Raw genomic sequence first — 16,521 nt, 5'->3', positions numbered from 1 at the left:
TCACAGCAATGCCAGATCCTTAACCCCCTGAGTGATGCCAGGGGTTGAACCCGTGTCCTCATGGATACTAGTTGGGTTCTTTACCACTGAGCCACGAAGGGAACTCCACGATGGAAGGCATCTAACACACACACATACACACACACACCCCATGTCTGTCTGGTCTGCCTCCAAACCTCAGATCCAGAAAACCTTCCCAGTGGTTCTTAACAGACCGGAGTTAGGACCCAGGAAGGACCAGCAGCGCTGGCTGGGCTATAAATAGAGAAGCAGAACAGAACAAAGTTTGAGGAGAGCTCTTTCACCACTCACTCTCCCCACCCCAAGCAGACAGACGGACGAGGTGTCAGCCTGAGTCACACCAGAAGGAGTTGGGCAGCGACGCCCCAGCCCTGGAGCCCACGGGAGCTCCAGACAGAATTCCTCGCGCTTCAAGGAAAAAGGAGAAACATCCGACTCTGAACCTGGATGGAGACAGATGAATTGTCTTGACATAAAAAGAAAACCTTGAGGGAATCACGATTGCTCTTGGAGCCTCTGTGCTGCATCTGTGGCCCGGGATTGCTTCTCGGGACTGTGACGGGGGCTGTGTTTCTTCTCCCCGAATCCCAAGGCTGGTCTGGTCCTTCCAATGTGTCTGTGGATCACTGAGGACTTTCACGTTTGGAGACGAAGAAGAAACACCCATTAACTCCCCACTACTGCCTGCGTTCACTCCCTGAATCTCACAGACTCTAGTGAAATACATGTTTTTTCTGTTGTTGTTTTGTTTTCTTTCCGGAACCTGTGAAAATGTCCCTTTCCCAAGGAAGTGAAAGTTAAGGGGGACACTTTGTCACGGACCCTCAGGAATCCCCCTGGGATCACGTTTTCACCTCTGGGGAAAAAAAAAAAAAATGAGGAAGCTGCTGCCTCTTTGCTGCTGGCACTCCTGGCTGCTGTTATTTTATTGCGATTTTCAGGTAATGTCCCTAGGTGATAATTGCTGAGATGGGACTGGATCTCCACTGGGAGGTTCCCCTTGGGTCTTACAATGTGGTGTTTTGTGTGCAGGTGCATGGAGCCGATGCCAGGTCACAAGCCCATCCAGGTAAGGCGGCTTCCCTCTCATCTTGTGAGCTGGGGGTCTGGAATTAGTTTGTTTATTGTCTGTAAGACCATGGGGCCTTCTTGGGTGGGGGTTCCCCTGACCCCTGCCATCTGCCCTGACACCTTGCCCTCTGGGTCACTCATCATCTTCCACCTCCGACTTGGTGGAGGACGCTCAGCGCCTGGAAGCCCCTGGCTCTGGGGCATCTGGAACCCTGTGATTCAGGAAATGGGATGTTCTCAGGTGGGCATCTTCTGTCTTTGATTCACATCATGGGTGTCCAGTGGGGATTCATGTGAACTGACCGAGCGCTCCCTGCCTCGTTCTGTCCCTGTCCCTCCTGTGGGAGCTTGACTCCTCCAGCCCCTCCAAGGAAACCCCTCGCCCATTCCCTGGGTCTGCTTTCCCTTTGCCAGCTTGAGTCTTGAGTCTGGAAGCATCACCATGAGGCTTTCTTTGGGGAGGATGGAGGAGGTGTGAAACCTTTCTTGCCCCTTTGCAACTGGGTGGGGTGTGGGTGTGTGTGTGTGTGTGATGGTGGCGGGAACTCTCTTTGCTGTCACTTTCCCCCATTTGCTGCTTGGCTGGCATGTGCGTGGTGGGGAGAAGACCCCATGCTAATGTCCCGAATTCCTTGCTCAGCCTCAAGGTGGGTGGGGGGGCATGCCTTGGGCCCTGATTATTACCACAAACAGCCCTGTCTGTCTCCATGTCCCACCAGAGCTTGTGGGCACAGCATCCCTGGTCCCGTCCAGGTGTGAAGCCAGGACCAAGAGACAGGTGGGGTCTGGTGGAAGAACCAGCGCTGTGCTGGGTGCTGGTAGACATGGGATGGAGCTCTGTCCCCTTTGGAGTGACCCAGCACTCATGGTGGGTGCTGACACATCCAGTCCTCATCACTGCCTTCACCTGCCCGTCTCAGTGGTACAGATGTTGCTATCTCTCTTTCTTCCTCACGTTCAAGTGAAACCTTCTGTTGAAAAGGATGCCAAGGCAGTGAATTTCCACGGGCTCCCCTTTCCTCAGCCAAAGTACTGAAAGAAAGGTTTGGGGATAAATAAATCATCCAGCATCGCATTAAAGAGAGGCAGTGTGTGCCCCTCCGATTCACGCCTCGTGGTTCACACTGGTTTTCCGGGAGAGATGAGGGAGAAATCCTGGCCAGCAACATCAGGCAGAGTGACAAGGCAGCATAAGACCCCTGGCACATGGGTGGAAAGGAAGTTGTGCCTTGGCCATGCCAGCCACGTCCACTCGCATCCTTCACCCTCAGCTTTTAAACTCAGTCTTGGTTCCACAGAGAAACTTCTTCTCTCACATCCTAATGTAGGGTTGCAAAACCTGATTCCTCAGTCAGCTAGCTACCTTAGAGAAATAATAATAATACTGACAATCATAGAAATACTACTAAAAAGAAGCCGTACACACCACAAAGCTGGCATGGAAACCGGGAGCTCTGGGGTTTGGGGTTCTAAAACTCTGCGCTGCCTCATCAGTTTCTTTCTCCTTGAATTCTCTGTCTCCAGCCCCCTCGCTCTTGTTCTTGTCCTCCCTCACTCCCACTTTTTAAACCGCTACTTTCTTCTCTTTCTCCCTCCCTCCTTCCTTTTTAGAATAAAGATGAAGCCTAACATTTATTCAACACCTAGTTGGGTTTTTTAACTCCCTGTGGCTGAAACCCTCCTGCCTCCTCTCCTTTTCATCCCTCCCTACTTCCTTCTTCCCTCCTGCCATCTCTTCTGCCACCCCTTCCTTCCTTTCTTCCTTTCTTTCTCTCTTCCATTTTTCTTTCTTCCTTTCTTCTTTCTTTATTTCTTTGTGTCTTTCTTCCTTTCTTCTTTCTTTCTTCCTTCCTTCCTTCCTTCTGTCTTTTCTTTCTTTCTTTGTGTCTTTCTTTCTTTATCTCTTTCTCCCTCCCTCCCTTCCATCCTTTGTTCGAGTTCCTCCCTCGTTCCCTTCCTCTCTCTTCCCTTTTCCTTCCTCCTTCTCTCCCTCTCTCCTTTTCTTTCCTGTCATTCTTTCCCCTTATTTCCTTCCTCTCCCTCTCCAGTCCTTTTCTTTTGTCTTCTCTTCCTCCATCTTGGACTCCGCTCAGCCCCTTTCCTGCTGACAAGCTGACCCCCGTCCCCTGTGCACCAGCAGTACCTGGGAGGCCTGATGCCTGTCTGCTTCTGCCCCCTGGAGCCTGCAGCATCTCAAGAGGAGCCCCCATGGAGGAAACCCGATCCCCAGCCCTTCTTCCCGAAAGCATACACCCAGGCACACAGTCAACCTGCAGTGACCCTGTCCCTGAAGGGAAGACATCCGACAGTGTAGGGATGGCTACCTAAACTGCAGTGATTTATCCTAAGGGGCACTAAATAGTGGTGAATAAAGATGCCAATATGATGGCGTATTGGATGCTTCTGGGTAGATTCCATACAATCCACCCCAGTTCTTGGAAACACCGTTTTCACTCTCTGCAGGTGAGGAACTGTTCTTCCTGAGAGAGTAAGTGATTTGCCCAAGGTCCCACAGCTCATAAAGCACAGTGGGAACTTAAGGACTCGTGATCTGGAGGGAGCTGGGGAAGTCAGACTCATAGAAAGATTGTCAACTCATAGGGTGTTTGTTGAGGAGTTCCCATCGTGGCACAGCAGAAACAAATCTGACTAGGAACCCTGAGGTTGCGGGTTTGATCCCTGGCCTCGCTCAGTGGGTTAAGTATCCAACGTTGCCATGAGCTGTGGTGTAGGTTGCAGATGTGGCTCGGATCCTGCGTTGCTGTGTGCTGTGGAAGCTGTAGCTCCAATTTGATCCCTAGCCTGGGCACCTCCATATGCCCCGAGTGTGGCCCTAAAAAGCAAAAAAAAAAAAAAAAAAGAGTTTGTTGAAAAGGAGAACAGCATGGTCAGTGGAGGTACCTGTGGACTCTTAGGTGAGCCTTAAGCAAAGGTCCCAGTAGAGGCTGGACCCCTAGGGTCCTGAAGCACAGCCTATTTTCCAGCACAACCGTCTGGTTTCCCATCTAAGGTTCTGACAGGACTCATCAGCGTTTCCTATTGTCCCAGGATGACGCCCAGCCCTATGCCTTCCACAGAGCAAGTCCTCAGGGACTATCTGTTGGCTGGACGGTACATTCAGTTGATTTTGCTGGTTCTCTGATGAGCTGAGTCTGAAATCTACATGATTCCAACTCCCAGCTGGAGGGCTTTGGCTTTCTTATCTGGCCTACCTGTCTACATTAGCCCAGGTAACTAGATAGTCCTCTGTTTCGTCAGTAATTGAAAAACAACTTCAAATCATGTTGAACCTTTGCGTTATCTGAGTTTGTCTGTCATTTCGGAGAAATTACAGCATGCTCTAGTTTGAGGAACCATCGAAAGCTTTTTAGCCCGCCTCCCCATTAGATAGTTGATGGAGATGAAGCCCAGGGAGGGGAAACTAAGGACCCCACCCCACATTGGAAACTTTTTTCTCTGGCCCCAGGCTGCCCGCTTTCTTGCTCTGGCCCCAGGACAAGGCTAGGGAGCGGCTTTGGTCTAAATCCATAAATGGCAATGGCCAAGACATTGGCACGTCATTTAAAAAAAAGTTTATAAACATGCCCTTTAACAGCTAACTTTTGTAATGAGCAAAGGGGACTTCATAAAGCATGTCATTAACCAGAAGTTTCCTGGCCTAGGGTCCACTGAGTGACTGGTTCCATTTCCAGGAGGTGGGGTGGCCCCATTTAGAGTTGGTGGGGGTGGTCAACACAGGTGATGATGGTAACTGTAATTCCCCCTATTTATACAGTGATTCATTTTTCTGTGTGAATCCACTGTTAGTTTTCTTTATTTTTTTATTTGAGATATAATGGGTATATAAAATCATAATGAGTTTCAGGTGTACAAGATCATAAATTGATGTTAATCTATACTGTGCAATGGTTGGCGCAATAATCTAGTTGATATTTGTCACCAACATAGTGTAATGTAGCTTAGAAGGGACCCTCAGACCCCTGCAGTCAGGGCAGAAATGTCGTTCTGCGTCTTCCTAGTGTAAACCCAAAAGTGTTTCTGATGCAGAGTTCCCGTTGTGGTGCAGCAGGTTAAGAATCTGACATAGTGTCCCTGAGAATGCAGGTTCGATCCCTGGCCTCGATCAGTGGGTTAAGGATCTGGTATTGCTGCAAGCTGCAGTGAAGTTCCCAGATGCAGCTTGGATCCAGTGCTGACATGGCTGTGGTGTAGGCCTGCAGCTCCAAATTGACCTCTAGCCTGGGAACTTATATGTGCCATAGGTGAGGCCCTAAAAAGAAAAGAAAAAAAAAAGTGTTTATGATGGACTTTTAACAAATCATGTTTTTGTCCTATTGAACATGGAAATTTGGCAAATAGAGATCTGAGAGCATCAGAATGACTCATACGTCTGTGAGTCTGTTTCTGTTTCATAGATAAGTTAATTTGTGTCATATTTTAGATTCCATATATTACAATCTTTCTGGTTTATTCTTTTTTTTTTGTCTTTTTGCCATTTCTTGGGCCGCTCCAGCGGCATATGGAGGTTCCCAGGCTAGGGGTCGAATCAGAGGTGTAACCGCCGGCCTACGCCAGAGCCACAGCAACGCAAGATCCGAGCCGTGTCTGCAACCTACACCACAGCTCACGGCAACGCCGGATCGTTAACCCACCGAGCAAGGGCAGGGATGGAACCCGCAACCTCATGGTTCCTAGTCGGATTTGCACTCAGAGCAAAGGGGACTTCATAAAGCATGTCATTAACCAGAAGTTTCCTGGCCTAGGGTCCACTGAGTGACTGGTTCCATTTCCAGGAGGTGGGGGTGGCCCCATTTAGAGTTGGTGGGGGTGGTCAACACAGGTGATGATGGTAACTGTAATTCCCCCTATTTATACAGTGATTCATTTTTCTGTGTGAATCCACTGTTAGTTTTCTTTATTTTTTTATTTGAGATATAATGGGTATATAAAATCATAATGAGTTTCAGGTGTACAAGATCATAAATTGATGTTAATCTATACTGTGCAATGGTTGGCGCAATAATCTAGTTGATATTTGTCACCAACATAGTGTAATGTAGCTTAGAAGGGACCCTCAGACCCCTGCAGTCAGGGCAGAAATGTCGTTCTGCGTCTTCCTAGTGTAAACCCAAAAGTGTTTCTGTGCAAAGTCCCCTTTGCACTGAGCCACGACGGGAACTCCTGGTTTATTCTTTTTTGCATTCATTATTGCATTCATCATTCATTCATTCATTTCAGCTATAAATTTTTTTTTTTTTTTGGTTGCACCCACGGCACGTGGAAGTTCCTAGGCCAGGGATCAAACCTGTGCCACACCAGTGACAACACTGGATCCTTAACCCACTAGGGCACCAGGAAACTCCCCTACCTATACAGTTTCTTTCTTTCTTTTTCTTTTTTTCTTTTCTTTTTTATGGCCACACTGTGTAGCATAGGCTAGGTGCAAATCAGAGATATAGCTGCTGGCCTACACCACAAAGCCAGATCTAAGCCGCATCTGTGACCTACACCACAGCTTGTGGCAATGCCGGATCCTTAACTCACTGAGTGGGGCCAGGGATTGAACACGCATCCTCACAGGCACTATAGTTGGGTTCTTAACCTGCCTAGCCACAATGGGACCGCCTATAGTTTTAAAAAATTAATTGCTAACATTAAAATTGGGGTCGGATTTCAAATGCAAAAACCTGGATTTCTGACACACACACATGCACACACACACACACACACACACACACACACACACACACACACACACACGGCTTGCCTTCTTTTGGACATGGAGATATGGTGCAAACAGAACAAAGTCTCCACTCAAGTTGCAAACTGTCTGATGTGAGACAGACAATAAACAAATGTACTAACAACAACAACAAAAACCCTTCCAAAGGATAGTGAGTGCCATGAGAAAATGAAACAACGAGTGGGGAATAAGAGCGGAGTGATGGTGACAAGAGGTGATCAGGGAAGGCTTCTCGGAGAGGGTGTCCTGTGGCTGAGGCTTGAAGCACAGAGTTGGTTATGTACAGCAAGAGAAGAGCTTCACAGGCAGCAGGGGTGGGGTGGTGGAGTTGGGGGCGGGTGGGGGTGTGTGTAGGGGGTGTGGCCTGCTGTGGAAATGAGCTTGGTGTGTCACAGGCCAAGCCCGAGGGAGCCAAGCTCTGCCTAACGATTGGCAGGGCCCCATTTTCCTCTGTGATGTACCTTCTGCACTATTCTGAACTTTATTTATTTTGTAAGACTTATTTCATTGATGTGTAGTTGATTTACAATGTTGTGTTAATTTCTACTACATAGCAAAGTGACTCAGTTTTATACATGCATGTGTGTGTACATACACACACATATTTTTTTCGTATTCTTTTCCATTTTGGTTTATTACAGAATATTGAATATAGTTCCCTGTGCTCTATAGTAGGACCTTGTTGTTTATTCATCCTATGTATACTAGTTTGCATCTTATAATCCCAAACTCCCAGTCCATCCCACTCCCCCCTGTCCCCATTAAAATTTTTTTTTAAATTAAAGTTTAGTTGATTTACAATTTTGTGTCAGTTTCTGCTGTACAGCAGAGTAACCCAGTCATACATATACATACATTCTTTTTCCCATATTATCTTCAATCATGTTCTAACCCAAGAGACTGGATAGATTTCCCTGTGCTGTACAGTAGGACCTCAGTGCTTATCCATTCTAAATGGAATAGTTTGCATCTGCCAACCCCAAGCTCCCAGGCCATCCCATTCCCTCCTCCCTCCCACTTGGCAACCACAAGTCTGTTTCTGTTTTGTAGACAGGTTCATTTGTGCCTTATTTTAGATTCCAGACATAAGTGATATCATATGGTATTTGTCTTTCTCTTACTGACTTACTTCACTTAGTATGATAATCTCTAGGTCCATCCATGTTGCTGCAAATGGCATTATTTCATTCTTTTTTATGGCTGCGTAATATTCCATTGTATATATGTACCGCATCGTCTTAATCCATTCATCTACTGGTGAACATTTAGGTTGTTTCCATGTCTTGGCTATTGTGAATTGTGCTGCTATGAACACTGGCGTGCATGCTTTTTTTTTTTTTTTTGGTCTTTTTGCCATTTCTTGGGCCGCTCCCATGCCATATGGAGGTTCCCAGGCTAGGGGTCGAATCGGAGCTGTAGCCACCAGCCTTTGCCAGAGCCACAGCAACATTGGATCTGAGCCGCATCTGCAACCTGCACCACAGCTCACGGCAACACCAGATCCTTAACCCACTGAGCAAGGCCAGGGATTGAACCCGCAACCTCATGGTTCCTAGTCGGATTCGTTAACCACTGAGCCGCTACGGGAACTCCAGCATGCATCTTTTTGAATTAGGGTTTTGTCTGGATGTATGCCCAGGAGTGGGATTGCTGGATCATATCGTAATTCTAACTTTAGTTTTCTGAGGAACCTCCATAGTGGTTGCATCAATTTACATTCCCACCAAGGGTGTAGGAGGGTTCTCTTTTCTCCACACCCTCTCTAGCATTTGTTATCTGTAGATTTTTTAATGATGGCCATTCTGACTGGTGTGAGGTGGTACTTCACTGTTGTTTTGATATGGATTTCTCTAATAATTAGTGATGTTGAGCATCTTTTTGTGTGCCTATTGGTTATCTGTGTATCTGAAGAACTGATTTATAATCATGTGATAATAGGTTAAAACTCTCTCTCTCTCTCAGTTTATTTTTTAGGGCTGGGGGATGTTTTGAAGTCCCTGTGTGAGCTGGGTTGTCACTTGACTGTTACCTTGTCTAAGTAGACATTTAGTGTCTGTGAGAGTTTATCTGGTGAAAACCAGGGTGATTATCCAACCGAAAGATCTCACATCACCTTCTTTTGGGGAAAATAGCCAGAGGGTCTTCCTCACAAAAGATCGAGACCTTCTCCTTCTGACATTTTTAGGGCCATGGGTTGTTTACCCCCCAGGTTATAAAAGAGAGTCTGCAGGCTCAATTCCATTTTCGGGGCCTGTCTTTTAGCACCACACAGTGTTTTAATTAAAAGAACCTTGATTGCTGACATTAACACTTGGGGAAATTTCAAATTAAAAAATGTGGATTTCTGATTTCTCCCCCTCCATTTTTTAATTGAATTTATTTAGCTGATTTACAATGTTGTATTAGTTTCAAGTGTATACTAAAATGATTCCAGTATATATAATATATATATTCTTTTTCAGATTCATTTCCCTTATAGATTATTATAAAAATATTGAGTAGAGTTCCCTGTGCTTAACAGTAGGACCTTGTTTTCCTGTTTTATATACAGTAGTATGTTACATTTAAATTCTTAATTTATCCCTCTGCCACCTTTCCCCTTTGGTAACTGTAGGTTTGTTCTCGAAGTCTGTGAGTCTGTTTGTTTTGTAAATAGGTTCATCTGTATCAGTTTTTTTTTTAGATTCCCCATATAAGTGATATCATATATATTATCTTTGTCTGACTTACTTTGCTTAGTATGATCATCTCTAGGTCCATCTGAAACTGACAGCACTAACAGCCTGAACCTAGCCAGAACACAGATTGGCACTTGAACCCACGGCTTTAATTTTTTTTTTTTTTAATCTTTTTGCCATTTCTTGGGCCGCTCCCGCGACATATGGAGGTTCCCAGGCTAGGGGTCTAATCAGAGCTGTAGCTGCCAGCCTACCCCAGAGCCACAGCAATGTGGGATCCGAGCCGTGTCTGCAACCCACACCACAGCTCACGGCAACGCAGGATCATTAACCCACTGAGCAAGGTCAGGGATTGAACCCGCAACCTCATGGTTCCTAGTCAGATTCGTCAACCACTACGCCATGACGGGAACGCCACGGTTTTAAATTTGAATCACTCATCCTGTGTCTGGACTCACTGAGGTTCAGTTTCTTCATGTCTCCACGCAGAAGGAATTCAGTTAGAGACAAAGTGATAGGCAAGAAATAGATTTATTAGGATAGGATGCCTGTGAGAGATGCTAGTGGGCAGGCACGGAAGCTCTGCCCTGAGGATCCGGTCGGCTATAGTTTTACCATCCAAGAGGATTAGGGGTTAGAAAAGACCACCTCTTACTTTCTCAGAGTAGTAGCTCTTCCTTAGTGTCAGGTAAGGTGTGTATTCAAATCAGCAGAAGGGTGGTCCTCAAACTCTTGCCCTTGGTCTGAATCTGAATGCAGCCCTCATTCCATTCCCCACCCAACAACCTGAGGCCATTCTCATGCCTCCTCTAGTCAAGCAAGCCTGCTTTGGCTGACGGCTTTTTTAAGCAATTTATTAGCTTACAGTGATCTCCCAATGTCCCCTAAGTTTCCCTCATTATCTGTGGCCCTTTATTGGAACTTTTAAAACTACCTGTGTCTACTCCATCCCTATCACATCCATGTTGCTGCAGATGGCATCGTTTCATCTTTTTATGGCTGAGTAATATTATAATATGGCTGAATATTATTCTAATGAGTAATATTCCATTATAGCTGAGATAGATAGATGGATAGATAGATAGATAGATAGATAGATAGATGCAGATATATCACATCTTTATTCATTCCTGTCTTCTGGCTTCTTTTAGAAAGTGGGAGACCTGTAGAGCTCCATTTGTGGCTCAGCAGGTTACAAATCTGACTTGTATCCATGAGGATGCGAGTTCGATCCCTGGCCTCGCTCAGTGGGTTAAGGATCTGGGATTGCCATGAACTGTGGTGTAGGTTGCAGATGTGACTTGGATCCCTCATTGCTGTGGCTGTGGCATAAGTTGGCGGCTGCAGCTCGGATTCAACCTTTAGCCTTGGAGCTTCCATAGGCCACACCTGCGGCCCTTAAAAAAAAAAAAAAAAAAAAGTAGGAGACCTGGGAATCCTGGGAAAATCTTCCTACAGAATCACAATGGTTAGGTCTGGGAAGCAGCCGCTTTTTTTTTTTTTAAAGATTTCTGACCTGCCCCAGCCTCCTCTGCCCTGAGACTTGGGGTGCTCCCTGTTGTTTGTTTCCCGCATCTGTTCTGGTTGTGCCTGTCCCTTCCAGGTCATGAACCTCATCCCCGGCCTCTGTCCAGATAACTGTTCATGCCCCTGACCCTTGTGGACACTTCATTTTGCACGCCCTCCATGACATATCTCCAATCTGTTGGACAAACTCCATGTTAATAATTTCAAGACATCTGTGCGATTTGGTGGGTGTTTCACTTTCATCTGCAGCGCAGTGATGTGGGATGGCAGGCCCTTTCCTGATCACAGACCGCCCCCCCCATCACTAGGCACTAGCTGGGGGGTGTGTGTGGGGGGATGTCTTTCTGTGTGAACAAGGCAAGGTTCCTTGATTATGTCAACCTTTCTGCCCAGCATGGATGTGGCCATTTGCAAATGGAGCTGATAGGGAGAGATTTATTACCACAGGGCTTACTTGATAAAGCTGAAGGTGCTGAAAATAAAACATCTGTTCTTTGGTCAACAGATGTTATTTCCTTTTTTGATTTTTTTTCCCCCAGATGAGTCGAATAACAAGTCCATGAGGTTTTCTTGTCCTCATAATGAATGTCCCAGATATTAGGGGAAAAAAAATGGTAGAAATGAAAATGGATATTTTTGCTTTTTGCTTTTCGTATTCTCACTCTTGCAGAGCTGAGTGAGAATATGAACTGTTCCCAGCACATCAACTAGGTCTTTGACTGGTACAGGAAAGTTAAGTGGTTGGACTGCTGCCTCTCTTTGGTCCCTATTACAGAACTAACTTTGCTCTTGGCTTCCACTTTGGATGCATGCAGTGCTTCATTTTTCATCTCAAAATTTAGTGTGGACATTGAAGTTTCCTTGTGATGCAGTGGGTGAAGGATCTGGCATTGTCACTACAGTGGCTTGGGTTGCTGCTGTGGTACAGGTTCAATTCCTGACCAGGCAATTGCCTGGGGTATGGCCAAAAGATTTTTTAGTATGGACATTACCTATGGTCTTGTTTTTTTTTTTTTTGCTTTTTTTTAGGGCCACACCTGCAACACATGGAAGTTCCCAGGCTAAGGGTCAAATTGGAGCTGCAGCTGCTGGCCTACACCACAGCCACAGCAATTAGGGATCCAAGCCACATTTGTGACCTACACTGTAGCTCACGGCAAAGCTGGATCCCCAACCCACTGAGTGAGGCCAGGGATTGCACCTGCATCCTTATGGATATTAAGTGGTTTGTTTCCACCGCACCACAATGGGAACTCCCCCTATGGTCGTTTTAGTTGTGAAAGCAAGTCTGAAAATACTTTTTAAAAGAATACAGATCCAAACATGCAAATAGAACAGAAAGAGAAACCTTCTCGCATCTTACACCCTGTTCCTCAATTTCTGCACTTCAAAACACTGTTCTCAGTTTGTAGGGTATACATCCAAGCCCCCCTTCCCTTTTTTTTAAATTGAAAAAATGTTTGTCTTTCTATGGCAGCACCCACAGCATATGGATGTTACCAGGCTAGGAGTTGAATGAGAGCTGCAGCTGCAGACTTAACGCCAGATCCTTAATCCACTGAGCTGAGCGAGGCCAGGGATCAAACCCAAATCCTCGTGACTATTAGTCAGGTTCTCAACCTGCTGAGCCACAACGGGAACTCCAAGCCCCGATTCTCTTTATTTTTCTCTTCCCACCCTCCCTGCTCGACGAACAACTCTACTTTGTACAAATATGTCATAATACATACATTTTTTTTCTCACACTTGATTTTCTTTAAGGTAACAGTATAACTTAAGGAACGTTCTATATCAGTACATGTATATCAGCCTCATTATTATTATTATTATTGTTTTTTGGCTGCCCTGTAGCAAATGGAGCTCCCGGGCCGGGGATCAGATCTGATCTGTAGCTGTGAACTTAAGCCGCAACTGTGGCAATGTTGGATCCTTAACCCACTGTGTCAGGCTGGGGATCAATTTGTGTCCTAGCATTCCCAAGAAGCTGCAGATCCCATTGTGCCACAGCGGGAGCTCCTCAGCCTCATTATTTATCCTAGCTACGCAGGAGACCATTATATAGATGTTCTATATTTATTTAGTCAGCCCTCTGTTAATGAGTATGTAGATTATTGGCAGATTTTTTGATACTTAAAAAAAACCCCAAAAACCTGTAGAGTTCCCGTTGTGGCAGAGTGGAAACGAATCCTACTAGGAATGATGAGGTTTCCGGTTCAATCCCTGGCCTCGCTCAGTGGGTTAAGGATCTGGTGTTGCCGTGAGCTGTGGTGGCTCAGATCATGAGCAGACACGGCTCAGATCCTGTGTTGCTGTGGTGTAGGCCGGCGGCTGTAGCTCCAATTAGACCCTTAGCACCTCCATATGCTGTGGGTGCGGCCCTAAAAAAAAAAAAAAAGACGAAAGACAAAAAACAAGAAACAAAAACCCTGCAACAAATATGCTTGCCCATAGGTCTTTGATCATATGCATAAGTTTATCTCTAGAATAAATTCCTACGAGTGGAATGACTAGGTCAAATGGAATGTGTTCTTAAAATTTTGATAAATGTTTATTGCCATATTGCCCTCCAAAAAGGCATACTGATTTGAACTCCTGCCAAAAAAGTGGTAGAACTTGCCAACTTAGTACATGTAACTTTTTGTTTGCCACCTAAGTGAATAGACTAGTTCATTGTAGTTTTAATATGTTTTTTTTTTTTGTCTTTTTGCCTTTGCAAGGGCCGCTCCTGCGGCACATGGAGGTTCCCAGGCTAGGGGTCTAATCGGAGTCTAATCGGAGCTGTAGCCACCAGCCTATGCCAGAGCCACAGCAACACTGGATCTGAGCCGCATCTGCAAACTACACCACAGCTCACGGCGACACCAGATCCTTAACCCACTGAGCAAGGCCAGGGATTGAACCCACAACCTCATGGTTCCTAGTTGGATTCATTAACCACTGCACCACGATGGGAACTCATAGGCCGGTGGCTGTAGCTCCAATTAGACCCTTAGCACCTCCATATGCTGTGGGTGCGGAACAGCATATGTGGGAACTCCAGTTTTTTTTTTTTTTGTCTTTTTGCTATTTCTCTGGGCCGCTCCCGCAGCATATGGAGGTTCCCAGGCTAGGGGTCGAATCGGAGCTGTAGCCACCGGCCTATGCCAGAGCCACAGCAATGCAGGATCTGAGTCTGCAACCTGCACCACAGCTCACGGCAACGATGGATCATTAACCCACTGAGCAAGGGCAGGGACCGAACCCGCAACCTCATGGTTCCTAGTTGGATTCGTTAACCACTGCGCCACGACAGGAACTTCCGGGAACTCCAGTTTTAATATGCTTTTAAACTTTAGGAGTGAGACCGACCTTTTCTTTCTTTTCTTTTTTTTTTTCTTTTTCTTTTTAGGGCCACACCCACAGCATATGGAAGTTCCCAGGCTAGGGATCTAATTGGAGCTACAGCTGCCGGCCTAAACCACAGCCACAGCAACGCCTGATTCAAGCCATGTCTGCGACCTACACCACAGCTGACGGCAATGCCAGATCCTTAACTCACAACTCACTGAGTGAGGCCAGGGGTCAAACCCACAACCTCATGGTTCCTAGTCAGATTCATTTCCGTTGTGCCACGTTCTTCTGGGGACTCCAGCACTTTTCATATTTCTGAAAATAATTTGCATTTTTTTAAGCTCTATGTCCTTAGCCCCAATATTCTGTCAGTTTTAAATTGTCTTTTTTTAGGGCTGCACTTGTGGCATAGGGAAGCTCCTAGGCTAGGGGTTGAATCAGAGCTGCAGCTGCTAGTCTATGCCACAGCCACAGCAATGTCAGATCCTTAACCCACTTAGTGAGGCCAGGGATCAAACCCGAATTCTCATGGATTCTAGTTGGGTTCTTTACCTTTGAGCCATAAGAGGAACTCCTACATTTTTTTAACAAGAGGAGTTTTATTAATATAATAAATTTAATGCATCTAAAAATAAAATCAGTACATTTCTGTCCTATGTATTATATAAATATCATTCACCAGTTTTATTTAGCTTGTTTTAGTTTTTTGGTCCAACTATAATGGAAAAAAATCATTATATAAAAATAAATAAATAAAAAATTTTCTGCATGGAAATTTGAAAAATTTAAATTAAAAAATTTTTAATTAAAACATTTAGAAAAATAAAATTCAAATTAATAACCTCTTTTCCTCAGAACCTTTTATATTTTGTTTAATTATATTTAAAATTTGATACATTTGGAAATTACTCAGGTATACAGACTGAGGTAAGGATCTTAATTTTTTGTAGATGGCGGACTTTTTTTTTTTTTTTTTTTTGCTTTTCAGGGCCGCACCTTGGCATATGGAAGTTCCCAGGCTAGGGGTTGAATCAGAGCTGCTAGCTGCCAGCCTATACCACAGCCACAGCAATACCAGATCCGAGCCTCATCTTCAATCTACAACACAGCTCCTGGCAACACTGGATCCCTGACCCACTGAGGGAGGCCAGGGATCAAATCTGCATTCTCATGGATACTAGTCAGATTCGTATCGCACTGCCACAACGGGAAGCCCTGGTTTTAATGCTTTCTGTTAAATAGTTCTCCTCTGATTAAAATACCACCTTTATAATAAACTAAATTATATATTTTCTAGGGAATATTTATGGATTTCCCCCCCCGAACTGTTTGTTCGTCTGTGGCACCAAATCATATTCATTATTGTGACTCTGCAATATGTCTTTTTCCTTTTTTATTATTATAGTTGATTTACAATGTTTTGTCAGCCTCCGCTGTACAGCAGAGTGACCAAGACATGTCTTAATATCTGCTAGTGCTAACGCCCCCATTATCTTTTGATGGTCCTTCTCCAGATTTTCTTGGTTATTCTTACTTATTTATTTTTCTATATAAGCTTCATTATCTGCTGTCTCTGACACCAAAAATTCTCAGCATTTTTACAACAAATTTTCCTACTATTTATATATGAATTAAAGGATAGTAGATGTTTGTATGATTTTTGAGGTTTTTTAAATTTAATCAAGAATAGGCTACATCCTTCATTTATTCAAGGGTTCTTTTACATCCCTCTGTATGATCTCTGTATTTCCATCATGAAAATGTTGGTATAGTTTTTATTCTTTTGTTCTTAAAATGTCTTCTCTTTATTGGCTGCATTTATTGATGAAACTTTTATTTTTCAGCATTATAAATTGGATGCAGGAGAGCTGTTGACATTTGCATGGTTAGTCTGTATCAGCCTCCATACCAAATTCTTTTATGTTTGTAACAGTTTTTCACTTACTTACCAAATTTTCTTCTTATTTGTCATAGTTCTTCATTTTCGTTATCAGGCATACCTCATTTGAAAATAAGGATCATATTATTTCCTCCGAAAAAAGAAACTTTTTAAATAATGAACACCACCAAGATATGTTTATTAATTTTTACTCTTCTCTGATCTGGCAGACATTTGAGGCAGTTGATTATTATTTAGTCATCTGGCCCATT

General features: G+C 44.7%; 1 protein-coding gene across 2 annotated transcripts in view; it reads left to right on the top strand.

Annotated features, from left to right (window-relative positions):
• Window positions 1-271: 271 nt before the first annotated feature.
• The window catches only part of ADGRD1 (adhesion G protein-coupled receptor D1), a 182,926-nt gene continuing 166,676 nt past the window's right edge, over window positions 272-16,521 (top strand). The window contains exons 1-2 of one of the 2 annotated variants that reach the window (XM_047760612.1): window positions 272-962; window positions 1,054-1,090. In XM_047760612.1, coding sequence (XP_047616568.1) covers window positions 897-962; window positions 1,054-1,090 — 103 coding nt within the window. In that variant the 5' untranslated portion in view covers window positions 272-896. The remainder of the gene's footprint in view (window positions 963-1,053; window positions 1,091-16,521) is intronic. The other variant, XM_047760613.1, reaches the window with a different exon arrangement.

This window comes from Phacochoerus africanus, chromosome 15 (assembly GCF_016906955.1).
Source record: "Phacochoerus africanus isolate WHEZ1 chromosome 15, ROS_Pafr_v1, whole genome shotgun sequence".
Lineage (NCBI taxonomy): Eukaryota > Metazoa > Chordata > Mammalia > Artiodactyla > Suidae > Phacochoerus > Phacochoerus africanus.
This window is presented reverse-complemented; position numbering and strand designations above follow the sequence as displayed.